The sequence below is a fragment of the Pinus tabuliformis genome, chromosome J, assembly GCF_031772625.1.
Source record: "Pinus tabuliformis cultivar Carrire ecotype Pingquan chromosome J, CPIR1, whole genome shotgun sequence".
In the NCBI taxonomy this organism is placed as follows: domain Eukaryota; kingdom Viridiplantae; phylum Streptophyta; class Pinopsida; order Pinales; family Pinaceae; genus Pinus; species Pinus tabuliformis.
The window spans coordinates 297519352-297546934 of NC_142295.1; the positions used below are offsets into that span (position 1 = coordinate 297519352).

A 27583-nucleotide genomic window follows, 5' to 3' on the forward strand; every position below is an offset into this window, starting at 1 on the left:
TACCATCATTGTCTCATTCTTTTGGTGTATTGGTCAAGAAGTGAACCATGTTGTAAACATTATAAAATTCAATCATGTATGGGCCCTATCATGTCATCTCATGTATATAGCCTTGTTGCTTTGGGTGATTGATGTAAACTTGGGATGACAAAGTCTTTGATTGTGTTAGTCATGCTTATGGGAAATATATGATTACGTAAACCAAGTATTTACTTTACAAAGCCCTATATTTATATTGTATATCACTAGAAGGCCCAGTAAATGCTCAAGGGGAGCCTGGTCAGGTCATGGTGTTGATTAAAGTGATATCTTGTAGCCAAGTTCTTTGCTTCACATTAGCAGATCAGATTTATAGTGTTGATCGTTGCAAGGGGATTACTTCTCTTGGCTTGGTTCTACCCTTTTCCCTTCATATCAAAGGGGGAGGGGGAAGGACTTGGTCTTTTACAAGAGGTTGACATCAAGTCCAAAGGGGGGTATTGTTGGCATTATGATTAGTGTGTTGTAGTTGATGTCAATCTGGATGTCAACTTGTCCATTATGTCATGATTTTGTCACATTATGATACTATTGGTATGCATGAATAATTGATGTGCCTAGCTAGGTCAAGGTTGGAGGATGTTTCCTCATAATTATAAAGGTATTACAAGTATCCTGATGATTACATAGGTGTCTTAATTTATTACATATGATTTGCACAATCTAGCTCAAGTTTTGGATCAATTGTAGAATAATGGACAAGGATTGGAGTCGTTTGAAGGTAAAGACAACTAAGAGGACATAGGTGGCTAATGGAAGAATTTTTAATGAGTATTTTGAGGTGTTATTGAAGCCTTATTAAAACTTGACATGACCCTTACGATTTGGAAAAGGCATGTTAGAAGTTTGAGAAAGTTTGAGCAAAGTTTAATTATGTTTTGACAACTTTCAGGGCATGGAGACAGAGTAACACGAGTTACCTCTGTTGGAGGAGCATTACCACTTAGGGTAATGTAGGTTTTGTGTTCAAGGCTTGAGTTATAAATAGCTTCCTAAAGGGGAGATGTTAATTACTACCTATAAGCACGGAAAAAAGAAAAATCTAAGGCTAAAACCCTAGTTTTTTCCCAAGGTAATCTTTTGGAAGTTTGAGCAAGGTCCATTTGATCCTGTCATTTTCCTATCAACAAATCCATGGGATTTTCTCTTAGTATTGGAAATGGACAGAGATTATAAAAGTAGAAGAATATTGAGTAGTTAATGTGTGCATTTCTTAAGTTTCTTATGTCTTGTTTCGAACAGGTGTGCACCAGGGTGCAAGAGGAGGCTCAAATTTATTCCTCAATGAAAAATTTAAAGGATATCTGATGGATGTCCTAAATTACTTTCTTATTACTTGAATATCTATTGGATTAATGAATATTTGAAGGACTTGACATCATGTTTTTGTTGCAGATCTAATTGAGAGAATGAAGAGAGAAAGGAGCAACATAGGCTTGATATTAGTGTGTTTTTTTTATAGTGTATGTAGATATTGTTGTGGTTTATAATAATGTATATGTAGATATCAGAGTATGTTAGTTGCTTTATGTAAAGATATGATATTTATTGCTTGCTATGACAGAATTGTGTGAATTGCATTGTGACATAGGTCATGATATGCAGATATCCATGAATAGTGAGGTTTTGCAAAGATCCAAGATTAATATGTTGCATTGATAATGTGTATGCTGAGATCAGAATGAGCACTGAATGGAAGAGACTCTTGTATTTTTCTTGTACTCAAGTGTTTGATCTTTTTATAGAAGCTTTTTGAAGCGGCTAAATGATTATAGGTGACTGTCAAGAGAGTTTGCAGAGATCCTCTTAAATTTTTCTTATTTCATTAACAATGGCCTATATGTTGGACATATACTTGTTCGCTTGGTGATAGTAACTTGAATGATGATATTAGCATGACAAATATCAATGATTTGTAGACATAGTTTTGTGTATACAGATGCAGAGATTAGTGTGACAAAAAGGTCCACGTATGCTTTCCCACTGATGTTTGATTTGACATATATGTTGTATAGGTAAGGTTTCTTAACATTGATATTATATTTTCTACAAGACTAGATGTAGAAGTTATTACATTGCACCAGGCACTATGGGGGAGTCACAAGGGGGCGACATTTCCCCCTGCCACGGGGTTTCTACATAGGGTTCAAGGCAGTGCCCCGAAACAATTTTTTTGAGGCAGACCCAAGGATGGTTGGGTGGACCAAAGGATGGGGGCAGATCCAAGGATGGTTTGGTAAACCCAAGGATGGGGGAAAACCCAATGATGGTGGGTAGACCCACCCATGGTTTTGTGCATGGTTTTTTATGCATGGTTTTGGGCATGACGTTTTTTCCCATGGTATTTTGTTGATCTGGTCAAGGAAACTATGGTTATGTTCCAATATAGGGTTAATGGATTAGGAACTTATGAATTTTTCAGAATGTACATAATGTATTGTAACATTGAAAGGAATATAATGAAAATCAATCTAGTTTTCCCAGTTTTAGGTTCCAGAAGAAAAATCTCTATGTATATTGTCTTCTTTGACCATTATATATTTTCTATTTTTTTAAGAATTCATTTGTAGGTAATTTCTATACAAGGTTAAAACCTTCACTCTTCTATTTTAACATTGCATGATATGCTACTTGGTGTTGTTAAATAATTAAACCGTTCTTGAAGAATGTTATTTTTGTCCTTGAACAAATATATTTTATCATATTTTCAATCCTTGAATAGATATATTTTATCCTATTTTATCATTAGATTGTATAGGAGTGAAATATGTCCTAGAAAGGAATGAAGAATATTTCAAAAATATGGCTGCCCCAAAATTTTTACCCATATCACCAATGAAAGGGGGAAATAAAAACAGTAGCCAAAAACATTAGCATACACTCCATATGTTACAAGTAACAATATAATCATGTTCTATATTTGAAACAAATTATAATATTTGAAGTCATAATTGGCAAATGATGATAAGGGTAGAGGTTAAATAGTCACTAAAAAAGTGCAGGTTTAATTTTTTGGGAAATGTCACATGAAATGTTCCCTTAGATGATTCCTACCGAATTTGAGAAAATAGTGTACAACGTAGAATGCATCAAGATCACTTATGAGAAATTTGTTTCTACAACAAAATGGATTTGATAGTCTAATCATTGTAGTCACAACCCTGTGCAAGGAATATGTATAGTATAAAATTGAGAATTTACATTATCAAAATATCTTATTAAGGAAAATGTGGCATAGGTGCCACTCAATGTAATGTAATTTTGATTTTGATATAAAATGCATAATTTGTCTTCTTGCATGTGATTTTCTATTGTTCTATCAACTTTTGGGTCATATATTATTAATGGTTTCTCATTATGAAAACTATTTTATCCTGTGTGACTCCCTTAAAAAAATTAATGTGCTAACACCTCTCTAGCATCAACATCAACAATATTAGAAGTTTTGGATTGTTTGCACAATAAACTAAATTAATTAATCCATCTGTGGGTACGGAGAACTAATTAGGATAGAATGGGAATATTCATTCCAAATTCTTAAGTACACCAACATTTCATGTTGTAGATATCATATCTATGACATTCTAAAAATTCTAATGTGCAGACGCTTGGTTTTTTAATTTTATTTTTAGATAGGTGAATATGATATATTCTAGAATACCGATAGATAGTGTGATTCCCCTCCAATAATCGGTCTAAATGTATGCCCTATTTCTACATAGTTGTAAATACAATTAGAGTTGTCATCCTTAGAGTAGTTCTGGCTGCATGAGATGACACATGTATTTAACAATAAAAAGTATATACAATTCTCAAACATGGCAAGCAATTAGTTATTAATAGAACTATACTTAAAAGAAAAGGTTTCAAGTTTGGAGGGTTATGGCTTGACAGATGGATGGTATATAAAATTTCAATGAGTTTTTTATAGAGAAAAATCTACAAAATTCATGTGTTGATAATGTTATTATTGCTATAAATTTTATTATTATTATTATTATTATCACAAATATGGTGGAGATCAATTTTGAAACAAACTAAATCCTATTTTTCTCTACGGTGTTTCAAGATTTCATTCCTACTTGTAACTTCTATTAAATGGATAGCTCGCTCATAACTTGTAAGAAATGCATATCTTTCTCTGAGAAACAAAGTCTGAGAAATTGTGAAACTCATACTTGCGGTTGATCATCTTGTAGGTGCTTTAGGTATAATGACAAGCTAATGGAATCATGCAATCTAGAATGCTTACTCAAGAGAAGTGATGCTTAAAAACACTAACTCTTTCAATAAATCTTTGAAAATTCCTCCCATGACTACCAACACTAACTTTTATATGGACTTTAATCATGGAAACATTTTGTTAAGAATTTGGTGTGCATCCTTTAAATTCGTGCAAGCTACATACGTAGTTAGAAGGGTATTTCTTATATGTGTATGAGACTTGAACTTGGTTCTCATTACATAGGCATGGATCTCTTTACATTGTGAGAGAGCTAATAAACCAACTCAAGCCTTGAGAACATGAGGAAATATGTAATAGTCCAAGCTAATGCCTATCAGTTACTTTTGGTGATAAAACATGAGAGATTTCTCATTTCATGATAAAATTAGATGGACATCTTCCAAATTACCACATTTAGCATAGTATTTATAATCCTATTAGCTAAAAGGATTTCTTGTTTAATTGCAAGTGAAACTATCAAGTAATGGAGACACATGGCTTGTATGAGAATCATCTTGTTGGCATATGCTGGAAAGAAATAGTCGCATATGTGGAATTCAATCTCAATACCCAACTCATTCACATAATGTAGGTTGTTCAATGCTTCTTGCATGTTCCCATCTTTGCACAGTTTTCTCATTTATGAATTACTATTATAATGTTGGATCACATTTCCTACTATTATTACCTTTCTTGAAGTTATATCTCATGTAAAGGGTATTTTAAAATATTTGCAAACTTGTTAGGCATTTCATATCTGTGTTTTTCCATAGTCCTTGCATGCCCAATGTTCCAACCTACACTCTGATACCACTTGTAACATTCCTTGGCTACCAATCTTGGGCATTGCCACTTATAGTGCTATTGATATTGTAATAGAAAAAAAATAACATAACCATAAATAGCATAAACAAGTTTGAGAACACATCTACTAAAATTCACCGACTGATGCAAACCTTGGATGCACCACCCATTCATATACCATGTTGTTCCAGTTCTCTAAGAAATGGGTCACCCCCAAGCTAGGGTCATGACTTAACAATGTCAATGGCTATCCAAGCTAGGTACATGTCCAATATTGAATATGAATAGGGCCAAGGTACCAAAACTTAGTAGCCTCTAACCAACCCACACAACCTAAAGTAGTGCGCCCCCTTCTCTGCACTCACAGTCCATTGGGTTGTGCCACTACCCTTTAGGGTTTCCAAATCAGGCCAACCAAGTACGTCCCAGAGCCCTATGGCTTCCAAGAGTTACTGCTACCGTTAGGATTTTCATGTACCCTATAGGACCTTGCATATGGACACATGTCCCTCCTGATAAATATCCCATTGAATTGGGGAACTCCCTTTTTATAGACATGGGGCCCCTTACTTTATATTGTAGTAATATATTCTAATATTATATTTTTATATCAATTCACTTTACCTTTATAAGATTGGCTAGGGATAACATATTGTTTTCCTGGCTTAGCCCCCTTGATAAGCTCCCTAACTTCTTTTCCTTTCGCGTCATTTAATCTTAGTCCCCCATACTCATTTTTCCTTTGGTCTATAGTTGTGGTGTTGTTTTATTAATCTTAGTATGTTTACATATCATTCCCACTAGGTTCATTGGCTTATTAACACACATGCTCTTTGGTTTGTCGACACAGGCACCCTAGCCTTAAAACACATATGTGCATTGGCCCAATTGCCTAACACATTTATACACGCAAAATCATGCAAGTCTCAATAGAATCTAACTCACTATCCTAAATATCATATGTACATTTATAAGACCATTTTGGGATCATGCGAGGGATATTACAATGTGGAGGGATGAGCTGTGCCATCAATACCTAGTTAAGGGTGCTTTGTTGGTCAAGGATGCCTAGTATTTTCATCATATATAGTATTATGTTTTTATTTTAATTTCAATCACTTCTAGGAATAGGTTATAATTTCCATTATATATACACTTCTAGTTTTTCAAATTTCTTTATGTAGATATTTTTATGTAAATATAAGACATATTTTTCAAAAAAAAAAACAAAGTGTTTAGTGGGCCTCATTTGGTAATATCTTATAGTGGAATGATTTGATGTTACATTTAATGGCTTCCATACGTATAGTATTATTAACTTTGATGATCCCTTTTGACCCTATTACATCACTAAAGAAGATCCTACCACTCAATCCTCTTTTGAGAAGCATTGTACTCAATACATGTACCTATGATGTACATCCATAAGCCATGATTCCATGTACAAATGCTAACCTCAATGTTGAGAGTGAAGTAGTCCAAAAAGTGTGTCCATAAGGGGTTGATTCACAAGCCAAGGTTCCATGTGCTAGTGGTGCTCTCCACATCCAGAATGAATTCAACTAAGATATATGTCCATAAGGTCAAATACCAATTATTGCATAGTTTCTATTATATAGAAAAATCTAAATTCTTTTATTCATGATAAAGAGAAACTATATAAATCCCTCCTTGGTCGAAAAGAAAGGAAGAAACATAGCTCAAAATCCTAGTTCTTTCTTTATCCCATTGCTCTCAATTTCAGTCAATACAATATAATCATAAATATAAACTCAAAATTTATCATACCACTCTATTATAAGGGAGAAAAAAAATAACTCCAAAGTCGTTACATAACACCTACTTTCACTATCCTTTTAAAACTACACAAAATCATAAAGTTAGTGAATATTAATTATTATCTCTACACCATAAATGAATCATTTATACATTATTAAAATAAATTCACTACCTCCAACTAAGGCACATATAAGGCCCCAACACAAATCATCGTTTCACTCTTAAGAAAAGTACCATTGAAAAAACATGAAATGTCACCTCGAACTAGTTGCAACCATCTCAATCTCCATTGTAAATAGTCACATGTCTATATGGTAATTTACAAACCGTTTAACTCATACTACTACTATTATCTCTCTTGGTGCATCCTCATAATGAATCCATCTATGGCATCTTCCCTTCTCCTTAGGTTGCCTATGTGCAGTATGGGTGATGCATCCTCCTCATCTCTAGTTACTCTATTGAGAATCTCCCATGATCATCAATCCATCTTACCATAATATCAAAAAGCTAATTGTCTTACTAGAATATCGAAGTGCTAATTAAGGCAACCACTAGGTATATAAGAAATAATGTTGAATACAAGGCTCATCCCTCCATCCACCATTTCAACCATGTAAAACCTCTTGCAACTCTAAAAAAGTAGTGTTGACTTCAATCTAACCAAGATAATAACTAATACATATTTGTGAATCTAGTTAAAAACTAACATTAGGATGATGACCCCTTGTGATAATTTGACTCATTTGACTTTCACCCAATGGTAGTGATGTCCTTGGTATTTTTGTTATTTCCATCCCAACTTTACTTCAATACCATGCAATTGTGACTTGGTGCCACAAAAGAGGGATCACATGTCCCACCATTAATCCTCATATATTTCAATGCATGAAGCATTAAAAGAATTTTAAAGAAAAAAAATAAACCTCAAAACAAAAAAGTGTATTGACAAAACCAACTTCATAATAAACAATAAGACTCAATATAATGATATATTAACTTTTTTTAGCTATATTTTCTCTTCTTTTTTAATTTTTCTTTTAGCTATATTTTCAACTTATATTTAGTAAAAAATATAAACACCTTTTAAATTCCACATTTAATAAGTAACCACTCAACATAGTCATGAGTACACCCACCCTATATAAAATTAAAAATATATAATAATAAAAAACACATTTACTCTATATAATTTTTCCTCTATATATTTATTAAAAATATATAATAATTAAAACATCCCATAAAAATTAAATAAATAATATCATTATATTTTTTCCTTTAAAAAATTATAACTCCTAATTTATTATTTTATAAAAGTTTTATTTGAATAATCAAAATTCATCTCACTTTCTTGATAAACTTTGTAAACATTTAAACACTCATAATATTTCTCCATCCCTTTTCATTATTATTATTTTAATAAAATTTGCATTTGGGAAATCAAAATTCCTCGAACTTTCTCGTCTTTTAAGAAATAAAAGACCGATAACATTCCTCAATACCTTTACAAACCTTCTGCAGAAATAAAACGAACATTTGTTTAGACTAAATATTTAAAAATAAAAACGCGTGCACCTTCAACAAATGGGACTCCAGTGTGACACGTAGACGACGCAATGCATATATATATATATATATATATATATATATATATATATATATATATTTTGCTCGGTCTGTCTCTTGTTCGATAGGCCCAGAGAATATCGTGCACAATCCAATATCTTACGACCTACGCGCAGATTTCTATTTTTTTCTAGTTAATATTTTTTTATATAGAATTAAATTTATAATTAAATTTGAATTTCTTAACTATGATCTCCAGCTAACAATATGAAAAAATAAGGTTTGAGGAAAAAAAATTATATATAAATTATACCATAATAAAATCTAGACTATTTTATTTATAATAAAGCAAAACCTTAGATATAACTGAAAACCCTAGTTCCAGTCGGGTAATCAATTCGAGTACATCTCTTGCATTGGCAAATCCATGAATCTGGGCAAAAGTAAATTCAACTGACCATTTAGTACCAATTCCTCTCGCCCCTAATGGGTTAGCATGAGCCATTCCAGTGATGGCTAAGTCGGGTTGTAGCTCGCGCATACGTCCAATCTCATTCGAATTGTCTAGTTTCTCTACAATACGTAGTATGGGCATACACATTCTTATACATGTATTTTGTAATAGCGCTAATTCAGCAGCTTGATACCATTTATCCATATATGGAATACCAATTTCATAAACGATCATACCACATCTGATTAAGAATCTCGCTATAGATATTTCTATTAGATTATCTCCCATGAAAAAGACAGATTTTCCGCGTACCAAATCAAGATAATCTTTTAAACTCTCCCATATCCGTTCCTCTCTTTCCTCCAGACTCTGGGCCTCAATACCAAATACAAGACAAATCCTTTCGATCCAAGCACACGTTCCGTCCGGACCAATAGGAAAAGAAGCTACGATTAATTCGCATTTTTTTCGTCTTATCAAAGTTGTTGTTGTACGACTAAGAAATGGGTTAACCCCACAAACATAAACTCCATCACCCAGTGATGGAAGATCGGCAGTGGGCAACCAACCTAATACCTTGATGAATTGGCGTCTTAATTCTGTATCAAGTTGAGAAACCAAATTCGAGGGTAAAGACCCAAAAATAACTAAGGGAGGATGATTTGCATATTCCACCAAATTCTTTTCCTTCAGAAGAGGAAAAGGGAATAATTTTGTTTTAGTTTCTTTTGATTCACCAATGGGGAATTCTTGGTCTGGACAACGATGTGCCATTACAGCTAAGATAGTATCTTCCCCTGAGTAAAAGCATAATCTAGTCCATTTGCTCTTGCCACTAGAATTGGTACTCCAATTTCATATTCCAATTTGGGTGCCATACCTTCCAAATCCATTTTTATTATTTCTGTAGTACAGGTGCCTATCCATATGATGACGCTGGGGTCTCTATCTTTTCTTATCCAAATACAAATCGTTTTCAATTCCTCATAATCGTTCAAATGGGCCGATATATCTCCTTCTTCTAATTCTGCCATTACATAACGAGGTTCTGCAAAAATCATAACTCCAAGTGCATTTTGGAGAAAATAACCACATGTTTTTGTGCCCACTACCAAAAAGAAACTATCTTCAATCTTTTGATACAACCAGGATACACAGCTAATAGGATAAAAGCTATGATAATTTCCCGTTTCACATTCAATCGTTATAGTTTCAACAATTTTTGTCGACATAATAGGGTGGGAATAAAAGGCTAAGGATAAATAAGGAAAAGAAATAATGAATAAAAAGACTAGTAATACAAAAGAATGATAACAAGAAATAATAAAATTGTCAACAAATTGACAACAAATTGTGGAGAAGTGGAGAAATTGTTGATTCTAAATCCTCGTAAACCCAAGTCAATTTTCCTTATTATTTTTTTCCTGTCCCCCACCACCAATGGGATTTACATAAAGATCAGAGAGTAAACTAAATAATTCCCGATCTGGAATCTCTTTTGGGACAATACCTTCTGGTTGGGACAATATTTGATCTGATATGCCTACATAATAATTACAAACATAGTTAAGGGATGGTTCAGATCCAACCATTTCAAATAAGGTTTTACCCTTTACTCTGGAAACTCGGATATCCTCAATAATAGGTAATACTTCTATTACAGGCATTGGACATGCTTCTACATATTTATTTATAAGATCTCTTCTAGATGTACGATTTCCCACCAAGCCTGCTAATCATAGTGGATGTGTACGAGCTTTTTCCCTTATAGAGGCAGTAATACAATGAGTTGCAAATAATGCATCGAATCCATTATCTGTAATAATAACACAATAATCTGCATAGTTCAATGGAGCGGCAAAACCTCCACAGACTACGTCACCTAATACATCGAATAATATAATATCATATTCATAAAATGCATTTAATTCTTTTAACAACTTTACAATTTCTCCCACCACATATCCTCCACACCCGGCTCCTGCGGGTGGAACCCCTGCTTCCACACAATCCACCCGTCCATAACCCTTGTGAATTACATCTTCGGGCCAAATATCCTCATAATGATAATCCTTGGATTGTAAAGTATCTATAATTGTAGGTATTAGAAATCCTGTAAGAGTAAAAGTACTATAGTGTTTGGGATCACACCCAATCTGTAACACTTTTTGACCACGTCTCGCTAGAGCGACTGAGATATTACAACTAGTTGTTGATTTACCGATTCTGCCTTTCCCGTAAACTACTATTTTCACCGCCAATCCTCCTTTATCTAAATCTAAAAGTTATCTCTTTATTTCAAGGTTCTATATAATCAAATTATTCTTTTTTTAAGTAATACCTAATATTGAATGGTAGGAATAATTATAGATCCTATTGTATTTATAGGTCAATACCTCTAGGGTGGGGTGTCCAAGAGTTGATAAAAAACCTTATTGACTTTCTCGTTTATACACTGGATTAGTCGTAGGTTCGAATCCTACTTGGGGAGATCCGTTTTATTCAAAATAAAGCTCGTTTTTACCATTAGGAGTAAGTCAAATGTTACATGTCCTTGTTCATAATATATGAATGCACAATCGCCACAGGATCAAGATAGGATCCCGGTCATCCGGGAAAGGCAAAATGGAAAACCCTAGTTCCCTCAATACTGTACATATGACACATAAATATAAATCTATTCTCAAAATCTTTTTTTTTTTTTTTTTCTTTTCAGAATTCTCAAAATCTACCCTATAAAAATTAAATAAATAAAACATATAAAATTAAATAAATAGAACATATGTAAATTAGATAAAAAAAATTAACTAATAATCTTTTTAAAATTAAATAAATTCATAAAATAAATTATACTATTAATTTTTTTTCTTAAAATATAATATAATCATTAACCACATAAAACTATAAATATAAATAAAACCTTGACCTTTTCTTTTAATATTAATATTAAAATGTGATTACCTATATGGATGTGTATGTAAATTTATCATTATGACATATGTTAAATTATTATTATGATATATGAAATTAAATTTTTAAATATTTTATTTAATATACTTATCAAAATTATAAATTTAGTATTTTTTTATTAACCTAATAAAATATTATTAGTATATAATAAAAATGTATTCAACATAATTAAAAAAGTAACGTATTCACAAGATTTATTATTATTGAAAAGGATTCATACTATTTTGTTTTATAAAAAAATAAATTTAAACGAAAAAACCATAGTTACATGGGTACCGCTCTCAGGTATTGGAGAGCAGGGACCTGAAACTCGGAGCTTGAGAGCTGATCCGAAACACTGCAAAATCATCCGGAGTTTCAACGGGTACTTTGGAGGTTTTCGAGAGCTTCACTGCAACAGATTTTTGACCTTTTGGGAGCTTCACTGCAATGAATAAGTGCAAAGTTAGGTGTATTTGATGTTTCCAACTTGGGTGCTACTTAAAAACTAATGGAACTGTGCGAAGGGAAGGGTATGTCGTTGGCTTTAGATCTGGATATGGGTTTGGAATTAAGAGAAACAATTCGTTTATGGAAAGCCCTTCTATCCAAATGAAGATGAGGCACCTCGCCAACCATGATCTTTGTCATTGGAAAGCTATTCATTCTCCTCATATACGTGGATGGCTGATGGATATAAAAGAATTTAGGAAGATTGTTGGTCATGGGCAAAACCATCATCATTGCCCAGACTGATTGGACGAAAAGATGGAATCCTAAAGAAAAAAATTGAAATTATAAACTATAAATATTATTTAAAAAACATATTTTAATTTAATTTTCATATTTATTTAAGTATAAAATATATATTAACTTGGAAATTTATAATTTTATTATACAAACTCTTTTTAAAATAATTTTGGATTTAAACTCTGTTGTTTTAATTTTTTTAATTACTATTAATATATATTTTATGTTTTCTTATCCCTATTATAAATAGATGTAATATATATAATATTGGTGAGGTCACATCAAGGGTGAAGAATTAACCATTGACTTAACATATAGCATTGCATGAAATCACCTAATAATCGACTAATAACAACCTTTTTTTTTGGTTTGGGAGTTCTGCATGTTTCTTTGCTCAGAAAGAATTTGATTGAGAAATTGTTGATGAATTAATATTTTGATTTTTTTTTTGTTTTACATATTTCTTTGCAAGATGGAATTTGATTGGCAAGTTTTAGATGAAAATAAATTAATTATTGTATTTTTATTTTTAATATATATTAAATTTTAATATATTATATTATTGCCGCTCCCAATTTGACGTTTCCTGTAAATTTGGACAATATTTCTAGCCATATCGATACTCGTTCTAGCCTATACCAGAAACTTGTGCAACATAGAAAAAAACTAAAAGTAATAGTTTTTCTATGAACTAAAAATCATCTTATATTATATTTTTAAATATATATTTGATGTTTCTATGTGCTTGAAATTTTAAATTAATTTTGTATATTTTGTATAATTAAATTTATAAGTGAATTTATTTTAAAATAAGATTTTTATTCATAATTTGAATTTAATTATTAATAATTATTAAATTAATGTTTAAAATTTAACTCCATAGAAAATGTTAGAATATTCATAATAGTGTTCATAAATTAAGAATTAAGATTCATCTCCAAATTAGTTATGCTCTTTTATTTAATTAAAGAAAATGTCATATCAATACATGTAATATTGAGCATGGTGTATTGATCATAAAACATGATATAATAGCAAAAGTTAAAAATTTTGTGAGATAAATCTTCATAATTAAAACATTGTTATATATATATATATATATATGAGAAATTTTATTTCTATTTTATAGTAGAAAAATTTATGATATAATTAATAACCGGCCTAGATTCATCTTAACTCTAGATCTACCAATCGTTGAGAGGGATCAAATCTCTTGAGATGCAAACATCTTTTAGAGTGAAAAGAGATTTGATCCCTCTGGGTGCTTGGTAGATCCAAAGTTAAGATGGATCTAGGCTCGTATAATATAAATGTAGACATTTAAATATTTTATTTATAATTCATATTCTCCACATTAAAATGTTAAAACATGCTCCCTCATATTTTTTTTACGTGTGTGCATACATTTAATTATTTTTATTATTAATATTTTCTAAAATATTGCATGTCAAATCCATATTAATCATTGAAAGAATTATAAATATCACTCATACATTGAATTAGAAAACAACAATTAATGGAATTGAATTTTGTCAATATTTCTCTCTATATATGTTCCATGTTAAAATCTTTTACTCAACCTATGTATTGAACATTTTTATTTATAATCTAGGCTAAACTTTTCTTTGTTATTGATAGTTTTAAAATCTTATATCACAACTCCATATTAGAAATAAAATAAATTACACATCTCCCTAGTTATAAAAGTGAAAATATAAGAATTTTTTTAATTTAAATTACTTTATTTTTCTCTATATAAAGTAGATATAAAATTATGTTACTTGATATAGACATTGATAGTAAAATATTTTTTGTTTTAAATATCACATGTAATATGAATAATACTATTTATTATCATTTCCATTTTAAGTAGTGAAGAAATTACATTTCTTCCTTATAGTAAAAAGTAAATTATTTTTTTTACTCATCAGAAAATTATTAATTTTTTTTTTTTTTTAACTTTTTGTTACTTTACATTTGTTAAGTAATGTAAAATTAAGGTGCAAATTGACTTATTTTAATTATGGCCAACATTAAATTTTTTGTTATCACTATTTTAAATTTGTTAATTTAAATTATTATTTTACTATTTTTAAATGTAACTTTAACTTACAACATCTGGTTGTCCAACAAATGGGCAGAGCATGCCTCCCTTGCCCTCCTGCAGTCTCAATTGTGCTTCCCAAAATTTGCACAATTTTGCCTCCTCGTCGAGACTGTCCTTCCCAAAATTTGCACAATTTTGCTTCCCAGCCGAACCAGACCTTACAGACAGTCATTGTCTGCTCAGATTGTCTGTCTCCATCTCTCAATGACTCTTGCCCAGTTTTCATCAACAGTTGCGTGAAGCCATCATCCTGCATCACAACGCGGCTACCTCAGGATCATGTGTCATGGTATACTAGGAGGTTTTGGATTTAATGTCGTCTCATCATGAATGATTGCAGGTAAAGGTACACCAACAAACATGTCAAGATGAGAAATGGGATGAACGAAGGGAGCACATGCAAATGGACAGATTCACCCACAAACGAAGTATGCAAAGTGGACGAACGCAACTTACATGCACCTTCAAGGACAAGTGAGCATGTCAAGCCTTTCAGCATGAAAACAAAGAACAAGATGCATTTCATACTAAGGTTGTAAAGGGGGCACAACAATATTAATTTAAAATAAAGTTATAATTTAATTGATTTTAATAAAAAAAATTAATCTAAATCATGAGATAAGTGTTTTGATATTTATCATTTACTAACTACTACCCCTATCACCTCTAAATAAACCAATATTTATAAACACGAAATATCACAAAATTTAAACCTCAAATATTAAATTTACACATCTTTATAACAGGGCCATACAAACTACAGCCCTTGAAGCTATTAAACTATTTAGGATTATAATTACCTTCGTTTATATTTTATTAAATTCATTTATTTATTTATTAAAAAAATTGGTACCCTACCTTTTTTCCCAAACATATACTAATAAAGCCTGTGAATGAACCAGGTTTAGAAAAGAGCCAATGAATATTGAAGCCCATCACCAGATTTTAGCGTCATTGCAACATTGGAGTGCTGAATATGATAAATATGAATCTCACTGTAACTTCGAAAAAATCATTCAATTAAAAGAAATTAAACTTATTTCCAATGTACAGAACCTACTTTCGTGGCTAATTCTAACCTGGTCTCCTTGCGTGAAAAGAGAAAAATGGCAACCTGAATGAAGATAAGTGTTAACCCTAACTTGGTTTCCCTATGCGTAGAAAAAATAGAAGAATCGTGCATGGAAGGAATATTCATGCATATTCTTGAGTAATAAATGTGAAGTATATGACCAGTGCATGGAAGGAATATCCATGCAGTAGAAACTCCTCAAATGAAATAGCATGTTTCTTAGTGAAAGACGGAGAAATAGTAAATATGATTCAGCCGGGTGCAGACATAACGTACCAGGAGCAATATAGCCATATGAACCAGCAACAGCAGACATTGACAGTGAATTTGGAACATCAATCAGCTTTGCCAGTCCAAAGTCTCCCACATGCGCTTCAAAATCATCATCAAGTAGAATATTGGTGGACTTTATATCTCGATGAACAATTCGTGGTATGCAATCGTGATGTAAATATGAAAGCCCTTCTGCTGCTCCTCTGGCAATTTTGTAACGAGTATCCCAATCTAATATACATGAACTTCCATGAAGCAGCTCACCCAAGCTTCCTTTTGGCATATACTCATACAAAAGAAGCTTTGATTCTTGGTCATAGCAGAAACCATACAGCTTCATGATATTGCGGTGTCTGATTTTACCAAGAGTTGATATCTCAGCGTTGAAGCTGTTTTCTACATGGTTTCCTTGGCTTTGAGAAGCCATCTTCTTGACAGCAATAACTTCTCCAGAATGCATGGTGGCTTTATAAACTGTTCCACATGCTCCTCTTCCAATCACAGCTGTCTCAGAGAAATTATCTGTGGCTTCTACTAGGTCTTGGGAAGTAAAGCTCTCTGTTGGGAAAAAGTAAACAATATACTCTTTTGGAGAAACAAGCGCACAACGTACTGGTTGCCGGGAAAAATAGTAGATGGCCAGCAGCATAATCAATAAAGACCCCCCTAAAATGCCAACAATTATGGCCACAATTTTCCCCCTTGTGTTCTTCGTCTCCTGCCAAACAGGGGAAAAGGCAGATGGCCATGCATTTGAAAGTTTGCATGCATCTGGCATTGGCCCTCCACAGAGCCCTTTATTTTCAATGAAACAACTAACAGACATGCTGAGAAATATAGTTTTGTTAGGCAGAGGCCCAGTAAGATTGTTATATGAAAGATTGCACACGAATAAACTGGAGAGGTTTGCAAATGAAGGAGGAAGTTGACCAACAAATTGATTGTTATTGAGATATATGGATTCTAACAAACTCAGGTTGCCCAGTTCAGCAGGTATTTTTCCTGAAAGCCTATTCAAGCTCAGATTTAGAGCAATCTGCAAGCCTGTAAGATGACCAAGTTGTGGTGGGATAGGTCCTGAAAACTTATTCCCACCCATTTGCAGTTCTATCAAATGGGAAAGCCCTCCAAGAATACCAGGTATCCGCCCTGACAGTTTGTTATCAGAAAGCTTCAGTAATTCCAAAGCAAGAAGATTGCCCATCTCTTTTGGGAGACTGCCAATAAAAGAATTTCTGCTCATGTCAAGTCGTTGAAGTCTTGCGCATTCGCCAAGCTGCGGAGGAATGCTTCCTGTAAGCTTATTTGATGAGATATTAAAACTCACTAGTTGCGAAACATTCCCAATCTCGGGCGGAAGGCTACCCACCAAATAGTTACTGGAAAAGTCAAGCCTCTCCAGCGTTTTGCAGTTCCCTAGCCCTGGAGGAATTAATCCACTGAACTGGTTCTGATATAATTCAACAGCAGTCAAATCTACAAGTCGGCAAAGCTCCACGGGTAGGCTACCACTCAATTTGTTCTCTCCCAGACGCAGCTGCACTAGGGATTTGCAGGTAGTCACACCATAAGGAATATTCCCCACCAGTTGATTGGACCGAAGGTGTAACATTTCCAATCGTCGAAGCTTGCAAACTTGATTTGGTATACTCCCACTGAGAAAATCTAGTGACAAATCGAGCACTGTTAGTGTACTGTAAATTCCGATCTCTGGAGGAATTATACCACTCAAGAAATTATCAAAAAGTTGTAGATATTCCAAAGAGGTCAAATATTGGAATTCAGTTGGGATAGTGCCATTAAGTTGATTGATGGACAGATCCAACCTCTCTAAATTTCGTAACTGTCCCAGCTCTCGAGGAATATTTCCCGTAAGATGATTATCATATAGGTGAAGCAGCCGCAAACCTTTAATGCGACTAAGCTCTGAAGGAATGGATCCTGTCAACATGTTTTCGGAGAGATCAAACTCAATTGCAGAAACACAGTTCCCTAGCTGCCATGGGATTGTTCCATTCAAATTATTCCTATACATATATAGTTTCTTTAGATTTTGCAAGTTTCCAAGCTCCACTGGAATCCTTCCAACCAAATTGGTTTTATACAAAGCAATCATCTCTAACTTGCTGCAATTTCCGAGCTCTCTAGGAATTGAACCCGAGAATCCGTTCACCCACAATATCAATGTCGTTAAGTTGCTAAGCTTTCCTAACTCCTTCGGAATTTCACCTTGAAAGCCATTTACAGCCAATCCAAGAATCTGCAAGCTTTCACACTCGCCCATTTCTGGGGGAATTGGACCTGACAGCATATTGTGCCCGGCTCGGAAGACTTTCAAGTTCTTGAGATTCTTAAACGATGTAGGCAATGAACCAGTAAGATTATTGGTATAGATAAGAAGCTCCACCAGAGATGAGAGATTACCAAGCTCTTGTGGCAGATTTCCACCAATGTCATTCTCAAACAAATAAAGTTTTGTCAAGGACATTAACTTGCCTAACTGCGGAGGGATGTTACCTTGCAAGCTATTGGTACTCACATCCAGAATCTCCAGCTGCGAGCAGTCCCCAAACTCTGGCGGCATCTCACCCGACAGCTCGTTCTTTGAAACGTTAAAAACTCTCAGAGAAGTCAAATTTGCAATATTGGGGAACAAGCTCCCTGTTAAATTCATACCACTGAGATTGAGGGACCATACTCTAGGATTACCAGTACTGTTTATGCACTTTACACCCTCCCAACTACAAGGATTCTCATCGGTGGACACCCAACTTTTCAATTTACCAAAGCGGTCATTCAGGTCTCTTTTAAACTCAAGAAGACAATGCCCTTCTTCATTAAGCCCATCAAGGTGAACAACCAAAAGGGCAACCACAATTGCCCTCAATGCACTACTCTGGGAATTTTCAGGTACCCTCATGTTGTTGGGCCTCTGCTTATCTTGACACAATGGACTTGTGGTGTCTATTATTAATTGCAGTGCAGTTGGAAAAAACAAAAGGGAAAACCAACAAAATCAATCCTCTCCTGCAAAGCTAATGGCAATGAAATTGTCTTAAAAAACAATACTAATGTGAATGCTAATGCAATTGAGTCAATGGTTTGTGGATTGAATACCAGACAGTGCACATCTCGAGATAGTGCACATCTCGACATTCCAGCCTTCAATCATTGGGTCTCCTCTTTCCTAGAATTCCAATTTTCAACTGCGTCTGTTATCAGCCATTAGGACAAAGAACCGGAAATTTCGTGTAAAGAAAGGAAAAGGAAAATGAGGGAGTCCACTGTAATCCATTTTCTCGCTCGACAGAACTTCAATGCGGCATTCTTGGACAATCAGTTAGTCGCCACGCTTACTGCAACCCTTTTTCTTTTTCTCTTCTTTGACTTGGAAAGGAAAGAAGGAAAATTGTGAAGAACAGTTACAGTGAAAATCAGAGAGACTTAAATTCAATAGAAATTGCAAATTTAAATTGTAATGAAATCTTTTATTAAACCCGAATAATTGAAATTTTAAATTTTGGGACATAACAGTATGAAATTCTCGAAAAAAACCAAAGGATGTTGTCAAAAAATGAGATGACATGAATGCCCTCGTTTATCCTTCGATTCTCTGGTCCCGTCGCTGTGCTGATTCAATGCATTGGGAGCTTTTTTTGGTTGGTTAAATCAATTCTTTTTAATTTATTTTTTTTTGGCGTTAATGTCAATTTGATTGGTGAAATGAAAATGCATCCAAAATCTCAGTCTCTGTTATAATTTTAACAATATTGGTACAAAGAAGTGTGTTTTAGTTTGGTAGGCAAGATTTCAGTTCATGTTATAATTTTAACAATAATTGTACAGAGAAGTGTTTTCTAGTTCAGTATGTAAGAAATGTTGTAATGTTTTGTCGTGTAAATATTTTGACTTGGTTTATAAGAATCCATGGTATTTTTCTAGCTCAGTATGTAAGAGATGTTGAAATGTCTTGTTATGCTTTCCATTTATAAATAATGAAAGTACATAGTTCAAAGAATACATAATCTAGGGAAGACTTTATCCATGTATTAGATCAACTTATTGTCACATGTGCAAAAAGCAAATATCGTAATGACTTTATCCATGTATTAGATCAACTTATCGTCACATGTGCAAAAAGCAAATATTGTAACCTCCATGGCAGACTCAAAAAATAGCATACTTTACAGTGAGTGGAGAGCACTACCTTGTAGATTAGGAAAACAAAAACATTATGACAAAACATATGACTTGCTTTATGAGAACCCACAGTATTCATGTGGAATATAACCTAATTTAAGGAGATGATTAAATCTCTTGAGATGGAAATATCTTAATATGCAAAGAGATCTCTCTTGACACTTGGAGATTTGATCCCTCTTGACACTTGGTAGATCCTAGTTAAGATGGATCTAGACTAGTCTATTGTTTATTTAAATATAATCTTATTAAAAAAGAGAGTTTCAAAATTTTAGATTTTTTATTATTATAAATATTACATAATTTTTTTTACTACAAATATTATGTATATATTCAAAATTTAGTAAGATATTTTTTGGTGTTACAATTTAATGAAAAAATGTGATTAAATTTATTAAATAACTTGTATTTTAGAAATCAAAATTTATAATTATGTTATTAAAAAGTTTTTAATCATACAGATAATTTCCAATTCTCAAATTTGAATTTTTACCGACCCCCTTGCTATAATTATCTTTTTAACTTACATCAATATCCTATATTCACTAATCATTTAATTTATATAGTTAAACTAATTTAATTATATTACAACTTTAAATTAAATTATCATCATGATTATATAAAATATTATTTTACTATTTTAACCAATAAAGTTACAACAATATTTTCATCATGAGTTGCCTCACTAAAATGACACATCATTAAAAAAATAAGTAATTATATTACAACTTTAAATTAAATTAATATCATCATCATTATATAAAATATTATTTTACTATTTTAAGCATTAAAGTTACAATAGTATTTTCATTATGAGCTGCCTCACTAAAATGACACATCAATAAAAATAAGTAAATTTACAATAAAATATACTAGCAATTGCACAAGAGGTGCAAAGGAGTGGGATGAATGTGGAAAGCAATAATTAAGTAAAAAGTATGGACAATGAAATAGAATCAAAATTTGAGTTTCTAAAGAATGTAGTAGGAGGTTAAATTTAAGAAGAAAGTTACATTAACATAAATGTCTTAGAACAATGACAATACTCACAGGCGCACCTTACATAACAGAGGAGTTCAATTTCTTTAGTTATTTTAAAACGACATGAAATATTTTCTAAATATATATCAAAGTGCTTAAGGGTTGGGCATATACTTCCAATGTTGTTGAAAGTGTTGGTTTAATAGAAATGGTGAAAATAAAGTGGCAACATTTAATCTTAGTGGAGATATCTATGAAGGATTGTGGCTCGCTTGAAAGGAGGAAAGGGTCCTTTGCTATTACACCCAAGAGTTTAGTTGCAACATCATTGAAAGAAACAACATTTTCCAAATGGCCAATGTGGTCATGCAATTCAAGATGGAGTACATAGTGGTAGTCACATTCAAGGAAGGAACTGTTGCATTTCGTGTAATTCCACATGTTGTCAAATTGTTGGACAACCTTTTTCATGCATTTCATCCCATCAATGCTAAGGGGGCATGTAAATAAGTAAAAATCTTCCATGTTAATTGTTGTAGCAATAGCACATATGATAGTCGATAGAGCTTTCTCAAAGAGGGACATTGAAACAAGTTGATCAATTATTCTTTTTAGGGGCTTGTCAGAGACGCTTGTGTATTTTCGACTCAATGAAGGTGAGGATGACTTCAATGTGGTGTTTCCTAAAACCGCTGTTGGAGTTGGTGTGTTTCAACAATATTTGGGTTTATAAGAAGGCAAGTGGTGGGGATAGTTCCAATAGTCCTTCCATTGAACTGAACAACACAACCCCCTTTGATTTCAGAGACTAAAGTGGTTCTTAAGGTGTGAAGGTAAAAATGTTTGCCCCTCCAGCATGACATTGCACACCCCATAAGGTGATATCAATGTTGTAGCCTAACATGTCATGCAAGGCCAAATTTTTATTGGGAGTTCCCAAGCCATTACACCAATGTATGATGGATGTAGGAGAAGTTGAACTAATAACACCAAGAACATCAACATTTGAGTTGATAATTGCAATTTTGATTGAACATTTTGCCATGAAATGAAAGAAATGGGAAGGAATTGATTGATCATCTTGTATGCACTAAGACATAGTTAATGTGAAGAAAATAAGGATTTCAAATGAGCTATTCAGATGGTTGTAGTTGGGGTTATGATTATGAAGAGCAACTATCTACTTCGGTGGTTGCTTACTTGCTGATGAAACTTTTCTATTGCAACATTTGGTTATGCCCAGAGTGAGATGACTAATGGAAAACTATGCATGTAAATAGCTAAATTACCACAAAATTTATCCAATTCCTTATTTAATTATGTTATTATTGAAAAAATTGTTGGTTTATTATGTTGACATGTTGGTGTGAAGATGAAATGAATCGGTTTTCACACCTTTGGTTTGACCACTTGGGTCATTACAATGCAGAGGACAACTTCAAAGAGCTAGACCAAAATGTTGCAACTTCAAAGAGCTAGACCAAAATGTTGTAGCTTAAGTGTTCCATAGAAATGTTGGCAACTATTGGGGAAAAGGAGGAACCCTTAGTTGTACCTTCAATTTGTTCATAACAAGATCCTTTAAAGGTAAGAAAAGTGGAGATAAGGCAAATTTTAATGAGGTTAATTGTTTCAAGATCGACGAGTTTGAAAACAAGATTTAGAGCTTCTATAATGCGAATTTTGGTGAATAAAGAAGTTATCTCAAAACTTTTCCATGATGTCATGCTCATCAAAATTTAAGTGATTTTCTTTTAAATAAAATATAAAAAACGTTAAATAAATAGAAGAGTTTTTTATCCACAATGATAGATAAATGTCCACTCAAAAATATTAAACATCTCAAAAACTCCTACCATTCATTTTAAAAAATTGTTAAAAAAATACAATATTAATATTAAAAAATAGGTAAATATATTATTTATGTTAACCAACTTAAAATACTATATAATCGCTATATTAAAAAATTACTAATTAATATTAAAAAATAAATATTTTGTTTATTTTAACAAACTTAAAATACTATATTAAAAATTACTAATTTCTTTCACATATATAATAAACCTACCATATAAAATAACATTACTCTCTCAAATTATTTGTATTTATTGTTATTATGTATATGTCTCTGCAAGAAATTTTACTTCCACAACTCAATTTAAAAACATTTCATATTATTACTATTTTTCCATCTTTTATTATGTGATAAAATACAGTTCTCCCATTATAACAAATGAATGCATTGGTAAATAACCATTCTATTAAAAAGGTGTACCCATGTACACACCTTTATATTCAAAGTCCCAAAATGCCATCTATAATCAACCCACCCTTCCTCATGGTTCTATCCAAGCTCCCCCTCATTTGAAATCACCCACATGGTAATTAATACTCTGGTGTTATTTGATGTATTACACGAGATATTCCACATATTAATTAATGCTCTAGTGTTATTTGATGTATTACATTGTTTCAAGATTTTCCAAGACACTGAATATATTAAAAAAATATTTTAAATAAAAATATTTTAAATAATAATTATTGTCAATTTGAAAAAAAAATGAATCCAAATATAAAAGAGTTGGATTAAATTTTAAAAAATAATAATAAAAATTCATAAAAATTAAAATTCTAAAAATTAGATTAATCGTTAAAACCAAAGCTAATATTGCCTAAATTTTATTGTAACTCAAACAAGAAATGCAATATCACAAGAGAGATTAATAAATTTCAAAGTTATGAATATATAAAAAATTGGCATACTTCTTTGTATTTACTAAAATAAGGAAGTTTACTAAAATAAGGAAGGAGGCAGAGTAAATGAGAAGAAAATTACCAACTTTTGAAAATTACATTAATCCTTAAAGCCAGCGCTGGTATTGCCTAAATTTTATTGTAACTCACACAAGAGATGCAATATCACAAGAGCGAGATTAATAAATTTCAAAGTTATCAATATATAAAAAATTGGCATATTGCTTTGTATTTGCTAAAACGAGGAAGGAGGCAAAAATTGGCATATTGCTTTGTATTTGCTAAAACGAGGAAGAAGGAGGCAAAGTAAATGAGAAGAAAATTACAATTTTTTTATTTATAAACAGATTAGTGGTAGGGATAAATATTAAAATTGAACATATTTTTTTCTTTTGTAAGTTTGGCAAAATTATATCATTATAATGTTTTTTAAGTTTGGCAAGATTATATTTTCTATCATGTCTAATATATTATCCTCAGAAAATGTCTTAACAAAACACCCGATCACCATCTATTCAAGACCTGGTAGACAAAATCAAACATACTTGATTTCTAATAATCAACATCAATTTTTCCCAATAAAAAGTTCTCCCGATAAAACGAGATATAAAACGAGCATGGAACGAAGCACTACTAAGTGCATGTACAACTTGTCTCTATATTATTCGAGGGCATCATTATTAGATGCAGACATAGCAGAGAACACAATATAAATCCTAAAAGAAGCTAGATTCGAAACTAAGTTAAAAAGTTGGCAGCAAGGCACAAGTCAACTTTATTCTGCATGAACATCACACCAGGAAAGATTCAGTTGAACTATTACTGATTAGACCTAAAAGAATAAAAAGAATATGAAGGTGTGCCATGGCACAAACTAATGTGGATCAATTCTGCTTTGGGTCCCTCCCCAGCGTCTACAAGAGCAACATGCAATGGTTAAAAATGGTCTAGATTGAGGGACCCTACTCCAGGGTCACCAGTACTGTTTATGCACTTTACACCTTCCCAATTACAGGGATTCTCATCGGTTGACACCCAACTTTTCAATTTACCAAAGAGGTCATTCAGGTTTCTTTTAAACTCAAGAAGACAATGCCCTTCTTCATTAAGCCCATCAAGGTGAACCACCAAAAGGGCAACTACAATTGCCCTCAATGCACTACTCTGGGAATTTTCATTTATCCTCATGTTGTTGGGCCTCTGTTTATCTTTACAGAATGGACTTGTGGTGTCTGTTATGCAGACTGGGGTTCAACAATTCAAATACAATCATAGAATTGCAGTGCAGTTGGAAAAACCAACAAAATCAATCCTCTCCTGCAAAGCTAATGGCAATTAAATTGTCTAAAAAACAATACTAATGTGAATGCCAATGCAATTGAGTCAATGGTTTGTGGGTTGAATAGCTGATAGTGCACATCTAGACATTCCAGCCTTCCATGATTGGGTCTCCCCTTTCCTCAAATTCCAATTTCCAACTGCATCTGTTATCTGCCATTAGGGCAAAGAACAAGAACTTTCGTGTAAAGAAAGGAAAAGGAAAATGGGCCAGTCCACCTCATTGTACACACAAAACGTCGTAATTAGCTTGACCATCACAAGCCCTCGTGCTTGTGGATCGATTTTGTCGCTCGACAGGACTTCAAAGCAGCGTTCTTGGACAATCAGTTGGTCGCCACGCTTACTACAACCCTTATTCTTTCTTCTCTTCTTTGACTTGGAAAGGAAAGAAGGATTCTCTTAAATGTGGTCGTCAGAAATAAGAACATGAATGCCCCTGTACTGCACCCTCTATTCGTGGATTCTCTGCTCCCGTCTCTGTCCATTCAACGCATTGGGAGCTTTCCTTCTTCTTTTAATATCATTTTGATTGGTTAGATGAAAATGCATCTCAGTCTACCACAACAATCTTTGTTTATTTAAATATAAATGCATCCAAAATCCCAGTCAGCCACAACCACAATAATCTATTGTTTATTTAAATACAAATGCTTCCAAAATCTCAATCTATCACAATAATATCGGCGGAAAATATGTAATAATCCCTTATTCCAAACCAAAGTCATGTGGTAGCATGTCATTGCTTATTTGTATATATAAATTAGTTTTATATAGTTTTTAATTTTTCTAATTTAAATGATATGTGCAAAGATTATTTGAAATAAAAATAGACTTCACTGAAAATTTATATATTTCAAATTTCAATTACATTTTTATTTTAAAATTTCAATTATATTTTTACATCAAAATAAATGGATAAATGCAAAGAATTTTTAGCTATACAGATGCAATTATTTGAAAATGATTTTGAATGATTTACTAATTAAACTTATATAATTTGGCTAGTCAGATATAAATCAAATATATCCTTAATATCCTTAACTAAAAGTTTATAAATATCTATATAACAAGATTTTTTATGAAATTTCTATTTTAAAAAATTGGAAATGTTACCTAGTTTTCCTAATTAAAACATCTTTATAATCATATCAATGTTCCATTTAACAAAGCTTAATGAGACTAAAATTGAAGCCTAGGAGACTAAAATTATCTTAAAAAACAATATTAATGTGAATGCCAATGCAATGGTAATGAACATGTCTCAAAAAATAATTAGGCCTAATGAGACTAAAATTGAAGCCTAAGAGACTAAAATTTGAAAGAGCATTTTATTACTCACAATGTTGTTGAACCCTGAAGAAAGCAAAAAACTATCCATCTTCTCATACCAAGCTCTAGGAGCTTGTTTGAGACCATACAAAGATCGCCTGAGCCTTCAGATAAGTGAATAATTATGCAGGGGGTTGCTCCATGTAAATCTCCTCATGTAGAAAAACACTCTTAACATCCATTTGGTAAGCTAACCAACTTTGGGAGATTGCAAGAGAAAGCACAAGACAGAAAGAATCCGTCTTGGTGACAAGAGAAAAGGTCTCAGAATAGTCAATTCCTTCAACCTGTGAAAATCCCTTAGCCACAAGACGTGCCTTATGTTTGTCTATAGATCCATCTGCTGCATATTTGGTTTTGTAGACCCACTTGCAACGAACCAACTTGCGTCCCTTTGGAAGAGGAACAAGATCCCAAGTATGATTCTTCATCAAAGAAGAATACTCTTCTGTCATGGCAACTTCCCACTCAAGTTTTCCAATAACATCAAAAAATTGTTGTGGATCCTCCGAAATGACATGACTCAAAAGAGAGATTCCTTAAAATTTCTCTTACAAAGACTCCTCCTCAAGGAATTATCCAGAACAGGTTGTTGTTGTACAAGTACTCATGGAAGATTCTCTTCTATTTGGGGAACTTCAACAGAATTTTCTTCTTCTTCCAAATCTATAAAAGCATCACAATGATTAAAACCATAGTCAACAATTGAAGATGAGGTAGTAGGGGAAGAAGATGATCCTAGACTGATATTTTCATCAAAATGAACATCTCTTTGGAACAAAACTTCCTTAGAGTTAAGATTAGAGAGTTGATAAACTTTCATATCTTCACAGTAACCAACAAATATCAATTGTCGACTTCCATGTAAGAGTATTCTATTAGTCACAATCTTGTACTAGAACATACAAGAAAATCTCCAAAAGAAACTGTGCTTCTACAAAAAAAGATGTCATAGAACTC

The 27583-nt window shown here is 32.6% G+C and overlaps 1 protein-coding gene across 1 annotated transcript in view; it reads right to left on the reverse strand.

The window, feature by feature from the left end:
- Positions 1 to 18938, reverse strand: part of LOC149226932 (uncharacterized) — a 108930-nt gene extending 89992 nt beyond the window's left edge. The window contains exon 1 of the mRNA XM_089380358.1: positions 16022 to 18938. Coding sequence (XP_089236484.1) covers positions 16022 to 18938 — 2917 coding nt within the window. The remainder of the gene's footprint in view (positions 1 to 16021) is intronic.
- Between the last annotated feature and the right edge of the window lie 8645 nt (positions 18939 to 27583).